General features: G+C 43.6%; 1 protein-coding gene across 3 annotated transcripts in view; it reads right to left on the minus strand.

Annotated features, from left to right (window-relative positions):
- Positions 1 to 21,715, minus strand: part of ano2b (anoctamin 2b) — a 53,760-nt gene that overhangs the window by 22,088 nt on the left and 9,957 nt on the right. The window contains exons 3-19 of one of the 3 annotated variants that reach the window (XM_047336508.1): positions 19,603 to 19,701; positions 19,084 to 19,235; positions 18,585 to 18,639; positions 18,441 to 18,492; positions 16,278 to 16,333; positions 15,817 to 15,864; positions 14,929 to 14,993; positions 13,810 to 13,944; positions 13,081 to 13,241; positions 12,343 to 12,425; positions 12,041 to 12,130; positions 10,585 to 10,668; positions 4,912 to 4,986; positions 4,475 to 4,676; positions 3,440 to 3,551; positions 3,008 to 3,065; positions 2,807 to 2,907 (exon numbers count right to left, since the gene is read on the minus strand). In XM_047336508.1, coding sequence (XP_047192464.1) covers positions 2,807 to 2,907; positions 3,008 to 3,065; positions 3,440 to 3,551; positions 4,475 to 4,676; positions 4,912 to 4,986; positions 10,585 to 10,668; positions 12,041 to 12,130; positions 12,343 to 12,425; positions 13,081 to 13,241; positions 13,810 to 13,944; positions 14,929 to 14,993; positions 15,817 to 15,864; positions 16,278 to 16,333; positions 18,441 to 18,492; positions 18,585 to 18,639; positions 19,084 to 19,235; positions 19,603 to 19,701 — 1,628 coding nt within the window. Of the gene's footprint in view, positions 1 to 2,806; positions 2,908 to 3,007; positions 3,066 to 3,439; positions 3,552 to 4,474; positions 4,677 to 4,911; positions 4,987 to 10,584; positions 10,669 to 12,040; positions 12,131 to 12,342; positions 12,426 to 13,080; positions 13,242 to 13,809; positions 13,945 to 14,928; positions 14,994 to 15,816; positions 15,865 to 16,277; positions 16,334 to 18,440; positions 18,493 to 18,584; positions 18,640 to 19,083; positions 19,236 to 19,469; positions 19,548 to 19,602; positions 19,702 to 21,715 lie in introns of those variants that run through there. The other 2 variants (XM_047336510.1, XM_047336509.1) reach the window with 2 other exon arrangements.

Genomic DNA, 21,715 nt, shown 5'->3' on the forward strand with positions numbered 1-21,715 from the left:
ATATTTGGGCCAACTGGCACCATTAGATGCCAAGTTTGGTTTGCAGTGCGGCAATGGATATATACAACAACCGTGTACTTTGATACTGAAGAAAAAGACCATTACATCCCTGGAAGGAGCAAAAATTTAAAATATATGCGCATCGCATGTCAACGTTCAACTCAGCAGAGATGGGTTTTTTCTCGCAAACTGCAGCAATCGTGCAATCCCTTGGCCGCCTCCACGAGCACGGCCGCTGCTGCAGCTGTTGGTGCCGGGTGTGTTTATACGCGGGCCAAGTAATGGCAGTGTGTACCTGTTGACCTCACACGGCCTCACGTCCCTCCCTCGGCGCCCGTCCAGATTTGGGTTTGGGTTTTGTTTGTAGTAGCGCGTGTTGTGCTTTGGCCTCCACCTCGAATGCTGCTCTCGGTTAATGGCTGAGTGTGGCTTCTGGGGGTTTCCTGCATCTCCCGCTAAACAGTCCTACTCAACTGCACTGAATCAAGAGACTATCTAAGAACCGGCTCGACCGCCCGCTATTCTGCTAGTTCGGAGTGGATTGGCAACTCGTACACCCAGTTTGTCAGCACAACCTGTCGTCGTTAACCCCAGTTTGCATTATCGCTTTGTCAGCCTTCTTGTTTATGTATTCTAGACTTCTGCTGAACTCTTGATCATGACTTAGGTCTTGAAAAATCTCAGCACATCGTTTGAAGCCTTGTTATGATACAGTGCTGCTACCCGTACATCAATCAGCCACAGCATTAAACCCAGTTACAGATTTTTTAAAGTTGTGGTTGATCAGCGTATGTGCACAAACTGCCCCAATTCATTCAGGCCGCGCATCCTTCAAACGTCAATACATCACAATGAGTCATCATGACTGTTCCACCCCGGAGGCCCCTCCAAACACAGCAAAAACACACACTTTGTTTAGAATTCAACAGGCCATTGCTGTGGTACAGGGGTCACTGGTTTTAGTCTTTATGGCGGGAGCTCAGAATGAGACTACTGTGATTTCTCTATAGGCCTGAGGTATGGTCGAATTGTCAAATTGGCTTAGGAAGTTTCCTAAATCTTGACGTGACCCCGGAAGTATTTCGTCGGCAGCCATGATGAGAGCTGTTCTGGTTCTCTAAATGCTAGGGAAATGTGCCCCAATGCTTCCTTCCCTATCTCCTTTAGCATAGGGTACACTGGACCTTCCTATGCGAAAGGAAAGGAGAAATAGACGCCCCACTGTTCATTGCGACAGCAACGATTCAATCAGAAGTAGAAGTAGAAGAAGTAGAAGAGTATGAATATGACCCAGAAGAGACGCACGTCATCATGTAAGTTACTGTTACATATGAATCATTTTACATCTGATGCCACACGGTGTAATTCACAATTCACAATGAAAAATGATGAATGGAGCCGCTGCGTTTTTTTTAGTCCATCTTCGGAAATTTGTAGTTTCACCACTTTGTGAAAGTCGAGTCGGATTCTCTGAGCAGGGCTGTCGGCTTTTCCTATGTCCTATGAGTTCTCCTTTACAACTTTCCTCATGACACCCCTGAATCCTCTTTGGGAGGATATGCAGGTTCAGAGCCAATCCCAGCTGACATTGGCTGAGAGGGTGTATCACAGGGCCAAAACCAACTATCCACTCTCACATTCACACCTATGTTCAATTTAGAGTCTCCAATCCAAACCTTACCCCAATCTGCATGTCTTTGGTCTGTGGGAGGAGACCAGAGTACCCGGAGAGAACCCAAGCAGACACGGGGAGAGCATGCAAACTCCACATGTCCTGGATTTGAACCAAGGATCTTCTGGCTGTGAGGCTGAGCACCACACCACCGTGCCGCCCTATTTTTATCATGTTCATATGAAAATCTTGTGTAGTTGCTCTGGGTTTGTTTGTGTTCTTCTTTTATTATTATTTTTTTTTAAAGACTGGTCCATCTGTTATATCTTAGGTACATTTTTGTGAATCTCCAACGTCTCTGCCTTTACTCAACGACTCCCGAGATGCTCGACAGAACAGTTGCGTTGCTGGTTCGCCTTCCCAGGTGTGAAATCTTTTAGATGCAAGAACGTGGAGCAGATGAGAGGAAGGTATGTCGGCGGTCTGACGGTATGTGCCGTGGCTCGCTGATCCCTTGGGACGTCCTGCAGAAAATGTTGTTTGATGAGACTCACCCAGCAGGTCAGGGGGTCGTGCTGTGCTTCCAGCAACAGATACGGTGCGGCCCGAGGCCAAAAGGCGCCTCTGTTGTGCGGCAGTTGTTATAAACAGAGCTGACCTCTGACCTTTGGGATTTGCATGTAAAAGCTAAAAGCTGAGCTATTACTCAAGATGGAGTGCCATTGTAAAGGCACGAGATGAATGTTATTAGAACAAAAAGCGTTGAGGAGAATGTTGCAAGTGCGTTTGAACAAGTGTTTTGTTCAAGTGTAGTAAAAGAAGTAAAAAGTCTATGTCACCTACTGTCTGTAAAAGGAACTTGTACGTAATTAATTAGATGTAACATAACAGTAACATCCTCAGTATTTCCAAACACAGTTGAGTTCCACAAAACCCCAAATCCTGCGTCAAGAAAGACAAAGGTGTGTGTGTGTGTGTGTGTGTGTGTGTGTCTGTGTGTGTGTGTGTGTGTGTGTGTGCGTGTGTGTGTGTGAGTGTGTGTATGTGTGTGCGCGTGTACGTGCGTAGTATGTGGGCTAGGTGTCATAGAACCATCAAAAGTCACTGGATTTTTGGACATTAGTCAAAATATCCCACCATTGATCACACTGTTTGACCACTTTGTCACTTCCCCCCATGTCGTGGTGTACTTACGGGATGCCGATCTCAAAGATGTTGTTCTGGATCAGTTGCTTCCCGAGCATGATGATGCTGAGCTGAATGCACAACTCGATGAGGCAGCCTCCTGGGGCACACTGAGGCGGAGACAGAGCACTTCATTCGTACAGCTCGCTTGTGTTTTACGTACTCAGGCCAAATGGACAGAGATATCAGATAAAAAGGTTGATAACAAACCTCTTCCATCCGATAACCGTTGAAGACGTACACGTAATTTCCAGGTCGACCCACAAACCTGCAGAAACACAATGTGTCGTACAGACTCAGAGGTTTCACATGGATTCTCTTAGCGGTGGAGCTTGTTATTTCACTAAAACATAATGTGAACAGTTGTCTTATGGCATCAGACGTAATCATAGTGATATATAAGGCATATTGGGGTTAGGTGTAAACCAAGACTTGTAAGTGCACATTGTTAAAATTGCCCCCCAAAAAGTTAAGAGTCAACAAAAAAGGTGTAATTTGGATTAGCTGAAGAATACATTGTGTTAAAATTGAAAACAGAGCTATTTTTTAGAGCCAATACATTTTAGAGATACGTAATTTTCACATGACAGAGGTGCACAAAACACACTCACACACACACACACACACAGACGCAGAACTTACCGTCCCTTGAAGAAAGCCACATAAAAGATGGGTGCGTATGCGTTCATGAACTTGAGTAAGAAGGCTTTGAGGATGAGACGCTCCTCAAAGTTGGTTTCAGTTTTGGGAATCTCTGAAATATACAGAGATTTAAGTTTAATGTATGTACAGTATATTAACTTTGGCATACATTAAGATAATAGTTTTTTAAAATTGTAATTATATAAATGGATGTTCAAAATTCAAGTCCGAGAAAAGCGGTGATTCTGTCAGTCTGACTCTTGAATTGGAGCAATAACATGATCACTGTGCTGGAAGTAGGTTAAAATACTGGCACTTTTCACATGGTATTACCCCCCCCCCCTCTCTCACACACACACACACACACACACACACACACACTTCTTCCTAGAGACTTCACCCCAGCCTTAAAGCTAACATTGAAGACCCCATATTGTTAATTTAGTGTTAACAAATTTAAATGATATGAGCAATGTCTAGATCATCATCAATACACACACCCCGCTTTCTCACACTTCTCCCGGCCCCTTTCTTTCCCTCCGTTCCTGACGTTTTGAATATGAATGCAAATGCGGTTAAAACCTCCTGGGACGACTGATGGGGCAGCTGGAGCATGAAAACATCAAAATTTCATCAAACTGTCCAACCAAGAGGCAGACGGACGCTTTCTCCTTCTCTCACACTCACAGATGCAGGATGATCGCATGGTGTAAAAATGCCAATTTTTTTCTTTATATATATTTCTTGGACACATAAAAAAGGACTTGACTGGCACAAGCCTCAAATGTCAATTGGTGGAATTTCTGAGATACAGTTTATGTTTAAAGGAATAGTTCAACATTGTTGGGAAAAACTTGCCAAGAATTACACGTTAAAATCTGTGCCACTCTCATACCTGCTACATATTAAGTCAGGACAAATGTATCTTACACTTTGCTCAGAGCCTTTAAGCAGGGGGAACAACAAAACAACAAACAACAAAGGTTCTCATGGTAATCACAATATGACTGTAAACCGCGGTGTGAGTTCCTTTACCTAACTCAGTGAGCCACAACGCCACAGCTCCGTAGATCTCATCGAGGATTAGAATAACCACCAGGTTAATGATGACCGCGGTGGCCGTCACCGTCACCCGGACGTTGGACTTGGTCTCCGGGTCGGGGCTCATCGCCATCAGGGCTGACACCACGATGCGGTAGACGATGACCCCGAAAACCGCAGAAAACGTCAGCCCAAACTGGAAAGCAAAAGGGAGAAATAAATTAGTCATTACACAGCCATATTTGTCTGACAGTCACAGTGCAGTGGCCACAATGAATATTTCAAGGAAGCCTTCGATGTAGGTCACTGTACAATACATTAAAATCTGTCAAATACATGATTACATTTCTATATAAAGTGCTTTCATCCATATCGAGGAAATGGATGATCCTCATTGCAGCAGTAACCTGATTTTTTATTATATACTTTACCATAAAGAGGATGGAGGAGACGTTGATGAAGTATCCAGGAAGACGGTCTTTCCAGGTCAACTTGTCAATGGCGGTCTGATGGGAGGGAGAACAGACAGAGGAGGAAGAGAGAGAGAGAAAGCTGATGTTTCATTAACTTTTTTTTTTTGGGGGGGTCTGAGGTGCAGAACACAGAGCCTCCTAAAGATAGGGGGGGAAATAACAGCTGCATGACAACAACAAAAAATCTCATTGTCTCGACGTTGAGAGCGTCGTCACAGTTCCCCTTTTTCCTCCTCTCAAATGGTTCGTAAGTGCTGGATGGAGAGTTCAAGCAGCGGCAGCCTCTTGGCATCTGAATGTCCACTGGAAACATCGCAACGTCTCGACAGGGAGAAATAAAGGAGCACAGTAACAGATTTTTACAGTTTGCACCTTGAATTTGAAGAAAAACAAATGTTTTTCGTTCAATAGAAGAGTAAATACCCAGGAGATCCCCCGCTAATGTGATTCATCCATTTTCCCAGGGAACATACATGGGAAAATGTTTTGTAAAAACTTGGTCTGGTATTGAAATGAAAAAAAAACAACACTGCTACGGCAACAAGATGTGGATTAGAACAGAAATTGAATGCTGTTACAAACGCTGACTCTTTTATATCTGACAAACCTCTTACCACTCACTTAAAAATCCGTTGCTCTCTTCTGGAAGAGGTTTGCTTGATATTTTGGGGAAATACACTTAATTTGCTATTCTCGCGAGGAGAATTAGAATAAAAGGATTGACACCACTTTCACATCTACACAAACTGTTTCCGGGCTTCGAGTCTCTGCATGGTCGACAAAACACCACAAAGTTATTGCATGTGTGTCGGTAGGTGGATTCTTTTTTCCCCTGTCTTGGGGCCAGGACCAGGTCGGCTGTTTCTCTCTGTTTCCAGTCCCCTGACTACATTTATATATTTATCGATAAACAGTATGAAGTGGTATCAGTAGGCGTATTTTACCTACATCATGCTTATTGACACTAATAACTACGACAAGAGACCTTTACCTAACCCTAACCGGCAAATTCAAAGAGAATCTCAGGGATTACACACACAGGCCTGAGGCAGCTGACATTACTGCGGTATCTTCACCATGTTGGACGAGCGGCAACAGAAGGAAAGGCCCTGTCATTCTTTTCAGAAAAAACCCAGAGCAAAGGGATTCCTTAAATATCTAACAACCGACAAAAGCAGCGCCCTCACTCTATCACTATGTCGTGTCCATAGTTCAAACTTATGTAGGTTTGTGAACAGTGAGTTTAAAGTAAAGATCGACACAAAACAAAGTCAGTAAAGTCCAGTCTTTGGAAAAAAAGTATTTTTTAAAAAGACTCTCTTAATGTCAAGTCAATTCAATTTCATTAATATAATGCCAAATCCGTACAGACGTTTCTCGATGTACATTTCTCCTAGAGCAGGTTTTGTCCACATTCTTTATATTATCATCTATGAACAAGCACCTGGCGACACCGGTGACGAAAAATGTCCCTTTTTAATGCCCGGCATCTTTCTGACTCTCACGCCGCAAATCACCCAGCATCTCCGTCCTCAGGAATGTGACCCACTCACCCAGACATTATAAGGCAGATACACTCACATATACTTACATGGGCAGGCTCAGGCAGAGGTGAAGAGGAATGTCACACACACACATAGACACTACATAGACACTAGAGTGATGGACAAGACAACTGCACCATCTAGTGAATACATCGGCACAGTACAACCTGTAATACAAGCGTCCTCTATTTTGCGCAGACCATTCCAACTGTAACAAAGATGCAAGCTTTTAAGTGTTTTAACTCCCACATCATTAATGTCTTATTGCGCAAACGTGTTTGTTTTTGCAAAGACAGTCAATTATTGATATTTGCCACTGTGGTATCTTGTTTTTGTTATCATGACGATCCACCACCGTAGGTCTTGATCAAGTGAATTTAATGAATCCGCCTCGCAGAGAGACTGTTAAATAATTTATGAACGTTCATTGTTGAATGTCGAAGTTATATATTTATTTTATGGCCAAGCAATTTATATGTCCAGGAAACTGTTTCTGTTTGATTCTGTAAACAACGCGCTGTATATTAATATCTCGAGCAAACACTGAAGCAAAAAGATAGAGATAAGAATGTGGATTGGCTGAGACTTGCTATTCATACGACAACTGGGAATGAGTAAGCAGAGACGTTTGACACATGCACACTAGACACCGTCATGCCGACTTCCTGACAGTGAAAAGAATGGCTCCCTTTTGTGTTTGCATTTGGCTGAACATGAAAAAGTTTTTAAAAAAATGTATAATGTGGAATACAGTGAATACAAATGGTCCATGAAACAAGCTTCTCTGGCATATGAGCTGTCGGCTCACACACACACACACACACACACACGGTGCAGACAGTCCCCGCAGTCACACACGTTTTGGGCAGGACGACAGAATTCATGTCAGACTTTGAATCGGCACAGCACACATGCATACGAGAGGACGGCCATGAGGGACTGACTTAGTGAAGGGCAAGAAGACCTTTGGAGTGGAAGTGTGTGTGTGTGTGTGTGTGTGTGTGTGTGTGTGTGTGTGTGTGTGTGTGTGTGTGTGTGTGTGTGTGTGTGTGTGATGGGGGGGAAGGTTGGAGGGGACAGCCATCAGAGCGAGGAGGAGTGATAGTAAATGGGTCAGGTGTTATATTTGGCTTGTTCCAGGGGGTTCGGCTAGACTCCTGATAACAATTCTTCAATCAGTCACACGCTGTGACCACTGGGCTGACACATGCAGTCACACAAAAAAAGGCAATGTCAAAAACCATTATGTTCCGTAGCAGCGTGCCAAATCCCCCACAAAAGAATACTCTATGCAAAATGTGCCATTTTAATATACATGTGAAAATCAGCATTGTGTGACTCCTGCCTGTCAGACAATGATGGAGGAAGACAATAACAATAGGTGTCTCAAATCTCAGTTATTGCTGACAGTCTCTTATATATGGTCAAAAGATCAACTCCTGTCTTAATGCTGCCGTTAACAGGCTCGTATATAGTGAATATCAATAAACAGAATGTTAATACATCTAATACTCCATCTGTCAAACCCTGGAAAAGACTGTGAGCCAGATGCCAATCACTATTTGGGCTCGTGAAGGCTTTCCAGCGGTCAAATGGTTCAAATTAAATGTAAAAAAAAACATCTTGAAAGTGAATGTGTCTCGGATTATTTGCGCTGACGAGTCCCTATTTGAGAACTGTCAGACATGGCCTCAATTTAAAAAAAGAGTATTGTTTCAGACTTATACTGTTTCACTGAGCTTTCACAAAGAAGTGAAGGTTTGTTCTACTCAATTTACTGTCCAAGTGTTTTTGTTTTATGAATTATAAAGTCAATTATCAAGTGTTTTTGTTTTATGAATTATAAAGTCAATTATCAACTTATCCACAGTTGAACTCTTGAAACCTAATCTCTGGATTCGATCCTGCAGCATATTTCAACGTCTCAGGTAACAAATCAAATGTTCAAGTGTGTGTGTGTGTGTGTGTGTGTGTGTGTGTGTGTGTGTGTGTGTGTGTGTGTGTGTGTGTGTGTGTGTGTCGCCATAGTGACGGTCACTAATCTTACCCCTGGCTTCCTGCCCAGCATGCATCACTCCCACTCAACCGCCCTCTCTTTGACTCTCTCCATTTCTCTGTTCCTCCAACTCTTTCTGTTCATGTGCAACAGGTCTTCTTTTTGTCTCTTCTGATGTCTAAGGCTCTCTTTTATCTTTTTGATTCTCTTCCATAGACGACTGGTTTGAAGGTCGTTGCCAAAGTGGAAGAAATGCGGTTTGTATTCAATGGATTTTTTTCTTTTTCTTACAGCAGACAAATTGACTTGTCGTGGCAGGAAAAAGCACGTGTATCAACTGACGTTGATGAATGAAGGCTCTGCTCCATTTTTAGGGTGTTCCACTGGGCTACAAAATGCCCACGGTGTCGAAGGTTGCACTGTACTTCGGTAAATTACAGAAGAGTAAAGATATATATAAGGTTTGTGGAAATAAAATATAATTTGTCTCAAATTGGATACTTCAGGTATTACACTTACATGTGTACACTGTGTACACATGTACAATATAGTCACTGGTGTTGTCCCAAACCAATACAGGGCTGTTGTGCATGCAACGGATAATCAACGATTACAACACTGACGATGGTGATGGTTGCACCCCAAAATATCTGCAGGTTGCTTTGCTCACTCGACTTAAAAAATAATGTTTTACTGTCATGTGTGCCTCTGTCATGTGACATGGAAATGACGACGTCTTCTGCGTTTCCGACGCCCGTTTTCACAAATTTGAAAATACGTCGGCAGTCAGTCAGTGCACTTCTGCTACGTGACCAAGGTGGTCGACCGCTGAGGGTGAAGAGTGTCCGTTGTGTTACGCTCAACTTTTGAACCGTTTTGAGTGCGCCATCGGGCGACTCATAGTGCCTACTATACTTACTGTATGGTACAGCGTGAGTGTGGAAGCGTGCAAGTTGAAACCCCACAATGGTTACCATGGTAACGTCAAGTGCAGTTTACCGTTCGGAAATAAATGGAGGAATCTCTTTGTGACAATTTTCTCGACTCCTGACACTAAATTTTGCCGGATCCCCAAAGATTCATCCACACTGTTTGAATACAATCGGCAGAGCAATCGAAGAGATTATTTTTCTTAATTCCTATGATTAGAGAAAATACATCATATGAATTCTTGCAATCTTTCTCTCTCTTTCTTTAGCCAGTGTTTGAGACTGGAGCATGTGTAAGTGTTATTGTTTTTTCCTGCATGTGCCCCAGATATTTATCTTGAAAAAGGGAACCAAGAGTCCTTTGTCAACCTGTCATTACCTCCCAGCAAGGCTGACAGAAGTTCAGGGGTGGATGTGCTTTACACTGGTAAATGGAAAAAATGCTCTGGCCTGACACACTGTTTGACCTTTTCCTTCTGCTTTGGAGAAGAAGATAAAAACCACTTAGCCTGATGGAGTCAGAGACACGCTGCCTCTGTTGATATATACTTGTCTGAAATAACAGGTTTGTCTTCCCTTCTGCTGAACAGTGTGGGCACATTCTGTTCCCTCACCGCCACCAAGTAAACATATCTGTGAAAAAAATATTTTTATTTCTCAACTGAACAAGGTCAATCCGTGTGTATGTGAACTTTTCATGACCTACCGAGAGCTTGAGTCGACTAGAAACAATTAAGAAGTTGCATTACAAAAATGCGGGTGATCCATCATTGACAATCTCCCCCTGAAAGTCGTCCCCCCAATCAAAATTTAAAAAATGGATCGTGTTGCAGCAAGTTCCAGTTCCAGTGATAAAGACCTACTTCCAGTACAGAACAGGGACCAACCAGTTTCAAATGCTGAGCGAGTGTGTTTCTGTGAACGTCAGATATCTGGAGTCACAGTCGAAGAAATAGAAGAGACAGTTGCAGAACAAAGATACCTGAGGGTGCTGAGACTGTGGCAGCCAGAGGATGGGACAGGAAGAGAAGAACAGATGGACAGCAGGCCGCAGGAGAGGACAACAGAGGAGTGGAGAGGAGGGGGGAAAAGGAGGTGAGGAAAGGGAGGAAACAGGAAGAGCGTAATAGAGGGGAGGAAAGGAGAGGAGAGGAGGGGTTACCGGTATTCCTGCAGCCATGGCAGACAGCAGTTTTTGTCTCCATCTGTCCTTCCCTCTCACTGTCCCGGCCTCCTGCTTGTCTGGCTGCAAGACAGATTGACAGATTACACACACACACACACACACACACACACACACACACACACACACACACACACATTTCAGCAGCCTACTGAAGCTAATACAGAGCAAAAATGTCAAAGGTCAGTGTAAGTGTGTGTGAATTCCAACCACACTGTTTGCGTGTAGTCCACCACACCCCGGTCCACTCTTCCATGTCATGTAAATGAATATTAATAAATGTCTGAGACCAAGTCACATTTGATGACTGGAACAGGAAACATGGAGGAGGAGGAGGAGGAGGAGGAGGAGGAGGAGGAACCATCCAACGCAAAGCAAATCCGACGAGATCACTCTAAGTGAAGGATCATTACTGTATGGCGGAACTGCAGAACTGATTAGTGCTTTGTTTTTTTCTTTTTCTTTATACACACCCAGCAGATAGCATATGTTCCATTCAACTGAAAAAAAAAAACACCTGTAGGATCCTTCAGGTTTGCTACTTTAATCCCCATATCTGTTTTTTTGGGAGGATGGTGTACAGAAGCACCGATCCCACGTCATGTGAATTAGTTATCTCTCTCAGGCAGTGGCCGGATGCCATCTGTCGCCACAGCAAAAAGTGTATGTGGGCCAACAGGACTCAATGTTATTTACCCAATTTACGGAAGGAAATCTAGATCTTTGCTGTCATTACATTATCACATTAATGCCCGCCGATGTCCGTTGATTTCCGCCATTAGAAATCGAAAATACCGGGATCATCGGGAATCAATCTCATTCCAGCAGTGAAGACTGAACCGGATGAAAACGCTTCAACTGACAATTATTTCAACAGTGTTATTCAAGTAAGCATTGTTGACGGTCAGAATTCATATTTTGAACAAATGTTACTACGCAAACACTCACGAGTGAACAGGCTTCATGGGAAATGTGGTCCTAGGCACTTAAATGAGTACTTTCTGCGGGGTCAGGGGTCAAGGATTAAGGCGCGAGAATGACAAGAAATGTAAGAAATCCTGAAATAGAGTAAGAAGACTATTAATGCTCTATTTAGGGATGTCATCATTGTGTAAGTCTTGAGGAAGCATCTTCTTACAAATGTACAAACGATTCTGCTACTTTTCCGACAATTGACGGACTTAAGCCCTAAACACGGACTTGACTCTAAACTGAACCGTACCGTAACATTATCATTTGATTGGCGGTAAACAATGCCACGGGAGTGGTGTCATGTTTCAACTGACAATTATTTCAACAGTGTTATTCAAGTAAGCATTGTTGACAGTCAGAATTCATATTTTGAACAAATGTTACTACGCAAACACTCACGAGTGAACAGGCTTCATGGGAAATGTGGTCCTAGGCACTTAAATGATGGAGGCTCCTTCCCTACCTCACTCGTTTTTTTCTTGTGCTTCTTGTTTTTCTGCTTCCTCTGTCTCTTCTGCCGAAGGATGGTCTCATACCTTGGCCTGGGATGTTCCTGATGGGAAACCAGAGAACGAGGTGGATTTGTGAATAGAATCCACACCCATGGGTTACCGTGATCGTCACCTGTGTGTGTGTGTGTGATGCCCTGGTGACATTTGAGTGCAACACTGTAGTTGCAATACACTGATGTAGGAATGAATACTCTTGAAAGACCTTTGGTAAAATATTGGATCAGGTGAGTGTTTACATGTATGCATCACGTACCTCTTCCTCCTCGATGCCTGTCAGATCCCAACTGAAGCTCAAACTGATCTGACGACGCTTCCAGTGCTCTAGGAACAGCACAGCTTCACACACACACACACACACACAAACACACACACACCAAATTATTGTCTTCAGACTTGGTATCATATCCGGATACATTGTCTAACAGATGTTTTTTTCCTCTTCATAATCTAAGAGGACGTAAAACATTTTTTGTGTCCGAGCTGAGGTTTTCCATAAAACATTACGACAAATTTTTGTAAAAATTCATGAAATTGTAAATACTCCTTCCTCACTGAAACTTTCTTAATGAGTCATTTCAAGTGTCGAACTCTGCACATACACATTCGGCACAATGAAACTCAAACATCTCGAAGAAGTGAGCAAAGGGAAAGGTTTTTAGTTTGTCAAAAATTCAAAAGCTGCTGATTCCTGCTGCAATAAGATGCTGTCCTTTGCAGTAATCACATCCTCTTGAGTATTTAAAAATAAAGCGATTGCGGTGATCATTTTTATTTTCATACGTTATTTTAATGTATTATGTTAATGTATTTTCTGCAGTTGTAAACCTCAAATTCCGATTATTTTCAGCCTGTTGCTCTCGGCAAAACTTGCACTTGAGGTGAGGGCGCTCATCAGGTGTTACAGTACTGAGCAACTTCACATTCGGCTCACCTGTTCTCACACCCACACACACACACACACACACACACACACACACTCACATAACCTCACCCCACAGAGACATGAAGATTGCGAAGAAGACGGTGGCGGGGTTGTCGAAGAGGTGCGAGGCTCTGGCGGTGCCGCAGGCAGTGTTGAGCCGCCAGAAGTCACAGGCTCCGTCACACAGAGGACACATGGTGAAATTGAGACGCTCGTCGCACATCTCCAGGCTGAGGGGGCGGGGGGCAGAAAAATCAAGGCCGCGGTCACAGAGCACCTAGATTTGACACCGTTTAATACCATGGTGTTTGAGAACGGAGGAAGATGGTGGTGATGGTGATTGTGGATTCAGACCCAAAGATACTTGTGTCCGTTACGTTTAACCATTCGAAATGAAGGGAACTTTTGACACATAACCACAATATGAGCTTCATAGTATTCGCAGTCATTGTGGGCTAAATTCTAAACTAACCACACACGCGCGCACACAATGCCAGCTGTACTGTACCTTCTGTGTTCCTCCCACGCAACCATGACTAACGCCAGCTACAGCAGGTATCCCCCGTCTAGTGTGTGTGTATGGGCATGTGTGCATATATTAAAACGGTGGTGGGAAGAAACATCTTTCTACAAATGGTATTTCACCAGACATCAAGTCGCCCTCATCAGTTAGCTTCGTCACAGATCAAATCAGGAGAAATGTCCCTTTTTTAACGTGGTAGTATTCTATTGAAATTAGTAAATGTGTTGGCTCAAAAATATCTAGATCTCTATAAGTGTGTGTGCGATTGCACAGACCTGGGTATGTTGGTATCCACCGTCGCCACCCCATAGCCAAACACAATGATCCCCACGATGGAGGCTGGTATGAGCAACTGGGTGTAAACTCCAAGCCAAGCGAAGTACAGGCCGATCTTCTCCCCAAAGTACTTTCTGCGGGGTCAGGGGTCAAGGATTAAGGCACGAGAATGACAGTGAAATTCACGGTCATGAATGACGGAGCAGACTGTGAAGATTTAAGCAGCACGCAACACAGGTGTAAGAAATCCTGAAATAGAGTAAGAAGACTATTAATGCTCTATTTAGGGATGTCATCATTGTGTAAGTCTTGAGGAAGCATCTTCTTACAAATGTACAAACGATTCTGCTACTTTTCCGACAATTGACGGACTTAAGCCCTAAACACGGACTTGACTCTAAACTGAACCGTACCGTAACATTATCATTTGATTGGCGGTAAACAATGCCACGGGAGTGGTGTCATGTTCATGTTGTGAGTTGTTTTTGTTATACAAGTTTCTGACCTGTCAATAATATTCATTCAACATCCAAGCCGACTTTCCTGAAAGCTCCAATATGTCTGACCCCGGAGCTCAGTTGGTGCGTCTGTTTGACCCACCAAGCAAATTTGGAAACCTCACGTCAACCAAAGTTCAGAATTTGATGTATACAAACCCCAAATCCAATGGACATATTGTTATTTGTCAATGCAAAGGATTTTTTAATTCCCTCACAGCCAATCCAGTTATAGTGTACAAACCTCTGGAGTCTCGTGGGTAACACTGTGTACCACTGTCGATTGATATCTGGATGTGGTGCACGTTGCATCTTGTATATTGTTGCGATATATGTGTACAATACGCACAAACGAAGCTCCTAACAGAAAGATAATTTTTTTTTTTTATTATTTGATTCGACAGGCCTGTCACTGGTTTCACACTATTCCAGTGATCCAGAATGTCACGTTCGTGCTGTGATGCACTGATGTGGTGATTGTAATACAGTCTGTTACTGAGCTACAGGAACTATAAAGCAGTTCAACTTCTGCAGGTCTGTTTGCTAATCAGACGTGAGAGTTCTACCACAGTCATTTCTAAATGTTGAGGCCTGGCGTGTACTGGCGTGATTTCACATTACCTGACTAGATCAATGGGCTGGTACTTGTAAAAGGCGGAGTATCTGGCCCACTCTTCGTGCAGGACCTGACAACAGACAGAAGAAGAGAGACGGAGACGTTGTGGGTGTGCGGGTGTCATGTTTTTGTGCGAGTTTACCAGTTGTAGAAAGCTTGAAAATCAACAAACGATCCTCAGAGGCAAAGGAACGTTCTGATTGGCCGACGCGAACCTCAGCGGAGGAAGCCAGAGTGCTGCGTTTTTTTTGCGGGAGGAAGATGACACAACGTCTTATTTTCATGCATTTCCACGCCTCTGTGGAGCACATGTGTCTGTATGGGGCTTTATACACAAACCTTCTTTGCTTCGGCACTGCTGATGCTGAAAGAACATCAAGTATATGGTTTGACTTTACAAAACATTCGTAAGTATTGAATGGATGATGAGGAAGTTGCAGTTTTGCGACTTTTCATTTATATTTTGACCAGATTTCCTTTGTTTGTCTTTGAATTTGAGCCAGCCAATGAGTTTGTTTGTTTTTTCTCCGTGCTCAGAGCAGCCGCTCCGTCTCAAAGTAATGATTACTGAACTTAAACCTCAATCTGTGACTTGGTTGGGCAGATGGGAAGGAGGAACAGTGCAACGCAAGGGGAAAAAAAGGAAGTCGAGAGAGGAGATAAAGATGATAAAAAGCGACGGTTCCCTCCCTTTTTTCAGCGGTCGGAAGCACTTTCCGAGGCACTAGAGCATGGCGAGCGCCCATAAGTGTTTCTCTACTAGAGTTCCAAGCAGTTTTTTAGTTTCTCATTAGAAAGACGAATGGGCGAGGAGGAGGAAGGGGCAGCGGAGGGGAGATTGGAGGGAGCGAAGAAATAAGGGAGAGAGAACGGGGAGAGAGGAGGCGACGCACCTGTCTGTCATTCCTGTCATCAGCGTCTCCGTCGACCCTGAAGTCACCCTGAGCAGCATGAGGAGAAGACGAACATCACTAGTGCACATAACACACAAAACATGCACTCATATACAGTGTAATCCTGTCCTGTCACTTCAAATACAGATCGTTCAACAGGCAGGCAGCATATTCACGCACAGATTATCTCAAAAAACACATACAGATGATAATGTTCTCTCTTTTTTAAAATTCATAGAGGTTATAGGACGAATTTCCAACATTCATTAGTTTCCATTTATTTCTGAGGAACCTGCATTAACTAAAGAAAAAAAGGTTGACTGAAGAAGTTATTTGACCATGTAGTAGTAGAGGGCTGGGGCTATTCAGAGAAAAGGTTTTCATGCTCTGCAAACTAAATCTTGAGGTGAAAGAAACGGAAACGACGGGCGACACAAGGGAATTTCCGTCCTCACACTTACATCATGGAGAGGGAAGGCAGCATCGTACACGCCTTTAGCTATCAATGTGCTGATGCCTGTAAAAAAAAATAGAGAGCAGAGACATTAGAAAACGCCTCTTGCTCCATCATGCAAATAATAACAAAACATCTGTGCACCTCTGTATATAGATAATGATGTTTTTCCTCCTGTGAGGAAGACATGATATTTACCCTGTGCGCCGCCGCCCCTGTCTTCATTTTCACCAAGCCTGGTGTGAATATTACTTGGGAGGGTTACTGCAAATGTTTAACTTTTGGAGCGGATCAGTCAAAAATGTCAAGGTCAAAAAAATATGGTCAGAAAACCCATGTTCCAAGATATTCCCAGCGAATAAAAATGAGACAATTTAAGGCTTGTGTTGATTAGAAAAATGATTTCCCATCATGTGCTATTGAATGTTAAGTGACGCAGAAGTTGCAAAGAAGTTAGACAATGACGTAATGCTTGGTTCAAAAATGACAAGACCCAAAGATGGTAAAATAATTGGTGGGAATGAAGTCATCATGACTATGCCAATAAGATCATAGAACCAATCTACATCTCATTTAGATTAATGCATAAATAAAAATGAAGTCATAAATAAAACAACAAAGATTTGCTGTGATGTTATTGAACATCAGCACAGACTCACGCACACCTACAAGAGCACGGATGATCTCTCAACCAGAAACAACCACAACTCCCAGAGGCCCCTGCTTCAATCTGAGCCTGACCCAGAAAGTATGACCCACTTGTAGAGGAGATGGAGGCAAGCAAACGGAGACACAAGGAGTGCCGACTCCGTCGCCTTCGTCCCCTGCAGCGCCACCAGCACCCGCTGGCTGAGACCTTCTGCTGGGATTGGCGAGCCAACCAGACATATGGTGGACTCTGGAAATGAACTGGGTGTCAGCTCCTTTCTATATGGGGCCTGACGGCTCTCATGAACGCAGGGGCGGCTGTTGCGTGTTGTAAACATTTACAGATACGTCAACACAAAGGCAAAGATCAAGTTTCGATGCAGAGTGGGCTGGATGAATTGCAGTTTATTTAGAAAATCCCTATGAGGAATTTCATTTGTCCAAAACAAACAGGAGTGCACAGTGAGGTCATCTTGATTTTTTTTTTCTGTTTCATCTTGTGTCAAATCTGGATTCTCTTGTTCTCATCACCTCAAACGCATCACCTAGAAACTGTGTAATTTTGCTGACAAACGTCATAAACAATTGACACGACTACTGAGGTAACCGCGGACTTCTAATCATCGCTCATCGTCCCAATGGACGTCTGCGGGTAAAAAAGGTGTTATTGAGCAAAGCCTCTTTCTAGGGATCCAATTATCCAATCAGTGCGCTCCAAGCAGGCATACCAACATCGCCTCTCGGCTCACCTGCTTTTCCGCTAAACATTTTAACAGCTGACGTGTGACTTTAGACGGCCCCTTCCCCCCTTACATTCACTTTTACTTTCTAATCTTATCCTCAAAAGGCCAATAAGTCAGATTTTTACAATGCCACAGCAGGAAATAACCACAACATGTTGTTTAATTCTCTGTGACCCAACTATTACTCGGCCCGTTGATGGGGTTTAAATTTTCCAACCTGTTTTAGAGAGAAAAAAAATACATCCAATCCAATCAAGTTTCAAGATACTCCAAACTCATAGTGACTGGGGTTTTGAACTGTACGACATATCCACTAAAAAAGGCTCATGAAGCCTTTGATTAAGCCAAAACAAGCGACTGCCAAAACGGGTTTTTAAATGCCAGCGTTCATGACTTCTCCAGTCGATTCTGCCTCGACCTCTGCGCCTTTTGAGCGAGTTACTACCAAAGTAGGACTCTGCTCTGTCTAATCAATTACAGGCAGCCTTACTTCAAGGGGGACGGGGAGGGGTTGCTCCAATTTTTCGACTTTGAGCGACATAATGGAAAAATCGTTGACCTCTCTCCAGCAGCAGGCATATCAATTTTAGAAACAGTCCAACTAATGTCACTCATATAGTCATTGGCCAGCTCAAAGTGTACAGATGAAGAATAAAGGCCTGGAACAGGTTGTACACACACACACACACACACACACACACACACACACACACACACACACACACACACACACACACACACACACACAGTTTTGTCCATGAAGTGATCAGTGTCCTCACCTATGGTTTGACAGGTTCGTACGCACACTGTTCGTCTCAGGATCTCGTACACCTGAAAAAGATGCGATGATGTTAGGGTGTCAACCAGTCCTGTACAAATATATTACACGGGAGAAACGGATTGAAACGTAAATGCACACTTACTACTCGGCCCCGCGTGGCATTGTCAAAGAAGGTGTCTTTAGATGTGATATTGTACCTGGAAGAAATACAACCAGTATAGCTTTTCAATGAAAGCACGATATAGTTGGGGATCCTTTATTCCATTCAACATCTGTTGAACTGATGACAGCACCAAAATCTACCTGCCAAGTAGATCACTGCGTGTAAGGATTCATGCCAAGAGATTAGCTTAGACCACATATGAAATGTATACATGATATACCATATTTACAGCCATATATATATAAAAGCTTGTATGGAGGTCGTGCTCCATACAGGCTTTGCTCTTATCACTTGCGTGTTGACCAAGAGTGTGAAAAATTGTATTGCATGAAATAATATCCACCTGACCACTTGAGCTACCTTTTTGAGTGTGTGTGTGTGTGTGTGTGCGTTGTGTTTGTCTGTGTGTGTGTGTGTGTGTGTGTGTGTGTGTGTGTGTGTGTTTGTTTGTGTGTGTGTGTGTGTGTGTGTCACTCACAGGTGGAGCTTGTCCCTGGAGAAGCAGTGGGACAGAAATTTGGTGCGCCCGTGGTCTTGCTGTGGTACTTTGGGCTGAAACGGTTGATTGAGTTTCTGCCAAACTGTGCTCATGCTGGACCCAAAACCACTTTCCTCCTTCAGCTCGTAACTCTGGTGAAACACACACAGCGTACAATCAGACTTTATTACACAGGCGATTTGCATTTAAGGACCTTACTGTTCAGCAATAATGCAGAAGGCTTGTAGATATTAAACCCAAATCCCATGTTAGTATTACTACAGTGTGAGCCAACCCACAATACATAAGACATGACCCAATCCTTTGCAGTCTTGGTCTCTGTTCAGGAAGACTGATAGATGCGGAAAATATTTAGAATTACACACCAATTACATTCTACTGACGCTGCAGAATAATATGTGCAAACAGTTACTGCACATTGGACCCCCAAAAACACATTGCCTGTGTCCGCTGATCACTTATAATATGAAAACTGCTAGTGATGGGTAATTATCCTACCGTTTTAGTGGGGACTTTGATCTTGAGAAACTCCGCCTCTCGGCAGAGCACCGGCCAGGGGGCGTGGAGGCGAGTGAAGCTGGGGCCGTGGGCCTTTGACTGCACAAAAAAGAAAAGAAAACAGAAACACAGTATAGTGTTTATATCCCTGAATACAGTCAGGACCCTAACAGAAAAAAGCATGTTTACCCTTGTGATCCTGTGATCAGATATAATGTTTTATATATATATATATATAAATGAATGCAAGCATTTATTTCTTGACCCAGGATAAGATACATGGCACTCTGTTACAGCTGTATTACGTATGGTTGCCAGCTTTACCAATGTAAATCTTATTCATTCTGTTTCCCTTTTTCCTGTGTACATGCACTTTAGAGAGTGTGGGCTAAAGTTTCCCACTGAAAAGTGATTTGTATCCACAAAACTTTAATATTTGGGGAATTATTTTGCCAGATTGCTTGGCTGAAACTACCTGCTATATGAAACTGGCCATCTGTCAGTGCAGCTTTGCGATCCAATACGGTCGACGTGCTCTTTTTTGTCTAGCAGGAGAGACTCGTGTTCGCCGCAGTCAATGGCTTCCCAGCTGCTTTTACCACCAGATCTCAAAATTGGCCTCGGCATGCGACTCAACGCGTCAGATTGCTCAGCGCTGCAAGTCATACTTTCGTTCTAGGGGCCAGGCGCAACCAAGGCCTGGCAATGAGAGTCGGTTTGCCTAACCAGACTCGCCAGCAGCATCACGCTGGCCCTTTATGAAAGATGGATGTAGCCTTTGGTCCTGCAGCAAAGCCCGGGGCTGTTTTCTTCACCGCTTCGCTGCCACAGCCTGTTCGTGACACAATGTTGTTCCTGTCGGCAGCATCATCAAATGTATTTATTATATGCACCATCCAAAGCTGAGTCATCCAGCTCACACTGCTAATGAATCATGGTCCGGCGCCCACACACTAATTATTATTTAACGTTAAGATGCATTTGCGAAAAAATTCGATAATTGGTGGTTTCAGATCTCACCGAGAGGCATGTGATTGAATTCCGGATAACAGTGCACTGACAAACTCCCGCCTGTCCCTGGACTGGATATGGAGAAAATATTTAACAGGACACATCGCATGTGAAACCTCTTGTTCAGGGCGGCACTGTGAATGAGAGTGCGGGCAGAAATGAAAGAGAGCAGGGCCAGCGGGAGGCAACAGCCAGGTAACCTTACCCTCCTCAGACCCCCACCAGCTTCTGTAGGGGGGGGGGGGGGGGTGAAAAGATAAAGGTGCAATGGCAAACGGTGGAAACCGAAGATGAATCTCTTTCTCCTGTCTCGACTCCTGAGATCTTTCACCCCCCCCCCCTCACATATATTACTGTACCTTCTGCCACACGCTAGACACTGCTTCACTAACTGATTGACTGACTCACTAACTGTCACTCTTGCTCCTCCTTATATTTCATTATCTTGTCCCACTCGCACATGCACACACTTGCCCTTTGTCTAACCCAGGAATACGGTGGAGTGTAAAGCCACCTGAACTTCACCGCCGTTTCAACAGGACGCATTCTGATATAAAACGTGCGCACGTATGATCGCAGGGCACACTTACGGGTTTGTTTTATTTCATTTGACTTGCATTGAATTACAACTGGAAATCAACTTCCAAAGTCAACACAATGAACTCACTGTTGCGGGGGGACTGGAGGCTGACAATCTGCCTGAATTTCTACATTGCTTCACCTCTTTACTCAGCCTGACATTGTGCTCATGTTAGGTGATTTCTGTTTTCTTATCGGGCTCCAACCAGTTAGCAATGAGTGACGTCTTTGTCCCACCAATGTCAGTTTCAGTCACACAGAAGCCGCCGTTTACTTGTGGTGTTGATGAAAGAAATGTGTAAATTACGACTTATTAACTCTGCACTCATCACTTTTAGTTTAAGTTTATTACATGTATTTGTCAGGGATCAAGCAAAAGATACAATAGTCGTATACGCAAGAAGAAATGTATTGGTCCAGATCTAATCTCCGTCTGCAGCCACTGGGACATTTTATTGGTCACTGTTTGGCCTCCTACTTTTCCTGCTCTTTGCAGGAGGACAACGTCCTCATCCTTAAACCT

This window comes from Scophthalmus maximus, chromosome 12 (assembly GCF_022379125.1).
Source record: "Scophthalmus maximus strain ysfricsl-2021 chromosome 12, ASM2237912v1, whole genome shotgun sequence".
Classification (NCBI taxonomy): Eukaryota; Metazoa; Chordata; class Actinopteri; order Pleuronectiformes; family Scophthalmidae; genus Scophthalmus; species Scophthalmus maximus.